Source organism: Phalaenopsis equestris, unplaced genomic scaffold (assembly GCF_001263595.1).
Source record: "Phalaenopsis equestris unplaced genomic scaffold, ASM126359v1 Scaffold196779, whole genome shotgun sequence".
Classification (NCBI taxonomy): domain Eukaryota; kingdom Viridiplantae; phylum Streptophyta; class Magnoliopsida; order Asparagales; family Orchidaceae; genus Phalaenopsis; species Phalaenopsis equestris.
The window spans coordinates 1-1,658 of NW_018216728.1; the positions used below are offsets into that span (position 1 = coordinate 1).

Below are 1,658 nucleotides of genomic sequence, written 5' to 3' on the forward strand. Positions count from 1 at the left end.
AAATTTTATATTTATTTAAATGACAAACATTTTTACTACTTTTTCAAACTACCATTTCAAAATACATAAAGAAATCATAACTGAAAAAAATAAATTGCAATAATTAAAGTTTAATTTATATATCTATCCAAGTACTTCTACACTTGCTGGTAATTCATCACTAACATTCAATATCTTTACTCTTTCCATCTCCATCCCAAAGTGCCTTATTGGTTAAGCCTGTAACTCCTTCCCCTGAAGGCAACACCAGAGGTGGACGCAGTAGTACTCGTCGACCTGCTTCCAGGTCCAGTACTGTATGAGTGAGCTTGAGCTTGTTGTCTCCCCGTAGCCCAACGTGCCACTAATCTGTGCCTGTTAGAAGGTTTGGGCTAAGGAACTCAATTTGTGTTGTATGCATTCACATACATACCACACAATTCTTGCATATTTACATATCTGGCACCTAAACTTTCATATTCATAGGAATTGGCTGGTATGAATGTAAAGGCCCCTTTTCAGTTTCTATCATTGTATTGACAGCTAAATACATGCACCCAAAAACTGGAGCAATTTTTTGTGTGACAAGGTGGGAATAAGAGAATGATAAGATATGGTAGGAAAAGAATTACATGCAAACGTAAAGCCTCCAGAAGGTGTATCATATCAATTTTTTAGGTTTAGAATACATACAAGGAAGATTTACATTACATATTACTCAATTCTTATGCATTTACATATCAAACCCCTAAATTTCAATTTTTAGACATATGCCACGTTAGCTGTGCATGAAAAGGTGTATTTCACTTTTTAGAACTAGAAATAGTGGTATTTTTTATGTGATATGCTTTTGGGCGGTATAAATGTAAAAAAACAAAGTATATATCACAATCAAAGGCGTATATGGGAGAACAAGGATACAGCCACATTGGTGTCTTCAGAATGTTTTTTCCTCCCGCAAGTGGATGTAAAACGGTCAAAAAATAGTATAAATGCCCAGCAATGATTCCCATCAGATCAGGCAGAGGAGAAGCACCAAACAATACATCTAGTGCAAGCATAGCCCATGGTAGATAAAATGCCTAAAATTAAAAATATTTATGTTGAGGAGATGAGTAGAGCTAGAAAGAATAATGAAAATGCAAAAAATTTTACAATTTGGACCTTGAACAAATCATTATAAAGAGTACCTTCAATGTGACGAGGCCGTATATGTTGACTTGAGCGTTAGGGAACTCTCTGCTCCAAATATAAAGAAGCATGAAGACCATCGGAATGCCTAAGAATGGAGACGAAAACCATGGAACAGCTGATAATGCCTGAAGGCATCGAAGCCAAGAGAAGATCAACAGTAATGAAGCAGCTGATCTAATGGAGTAATAAGCTCGGAAATTGTTGAAATATTTCCACTTACAAGTAAAGAGAATGCGCCAAATATCATCATCCATAGAAAATCGGCAGTACGTTTGTCGAATGGACCATTTTCGAGTTGCACCCCATATCTTGCGCTGCATAGAAACGTAATTTTCTTTTAAGTTTGTGCCATATTGAACGGTATGGCCTATCTAGATGTCTGAAAAAGTGTTTTGAAGACATATTTATACATCATGAGAAGACGAATTCCAAAATTGATGGAAAATTTTCCCAGGAAGAAGAAGTTTGTTATCAGCCTCCAAACC

At 36.0% G+C, this 1,658-nt stretch overlaps 1 protein-coding gene across 1 annotated transcript; it reads right to left on the reverse strand.

Moving 5' to 3' along the window:
- Positions 1 to 111: 111 nt before the first annotated feature.
- Positions 112 to 1,658, reverse strand: LOC110035213 (derlin-1; the record flags this gene model as incomplete). Its single annotated transcript, XM_020739446.1, is given in 5 exon segments — positions 112 to 354; positions 901 to 1,061; positions 1,170 to 1,298; positions 1,394 to 1,487; positions 1,584 to 1,658. Coding segments are annotated over 5 exon segments (607 nt in total), but the record flags the coding sequence as incomplete, so codon positions are not given.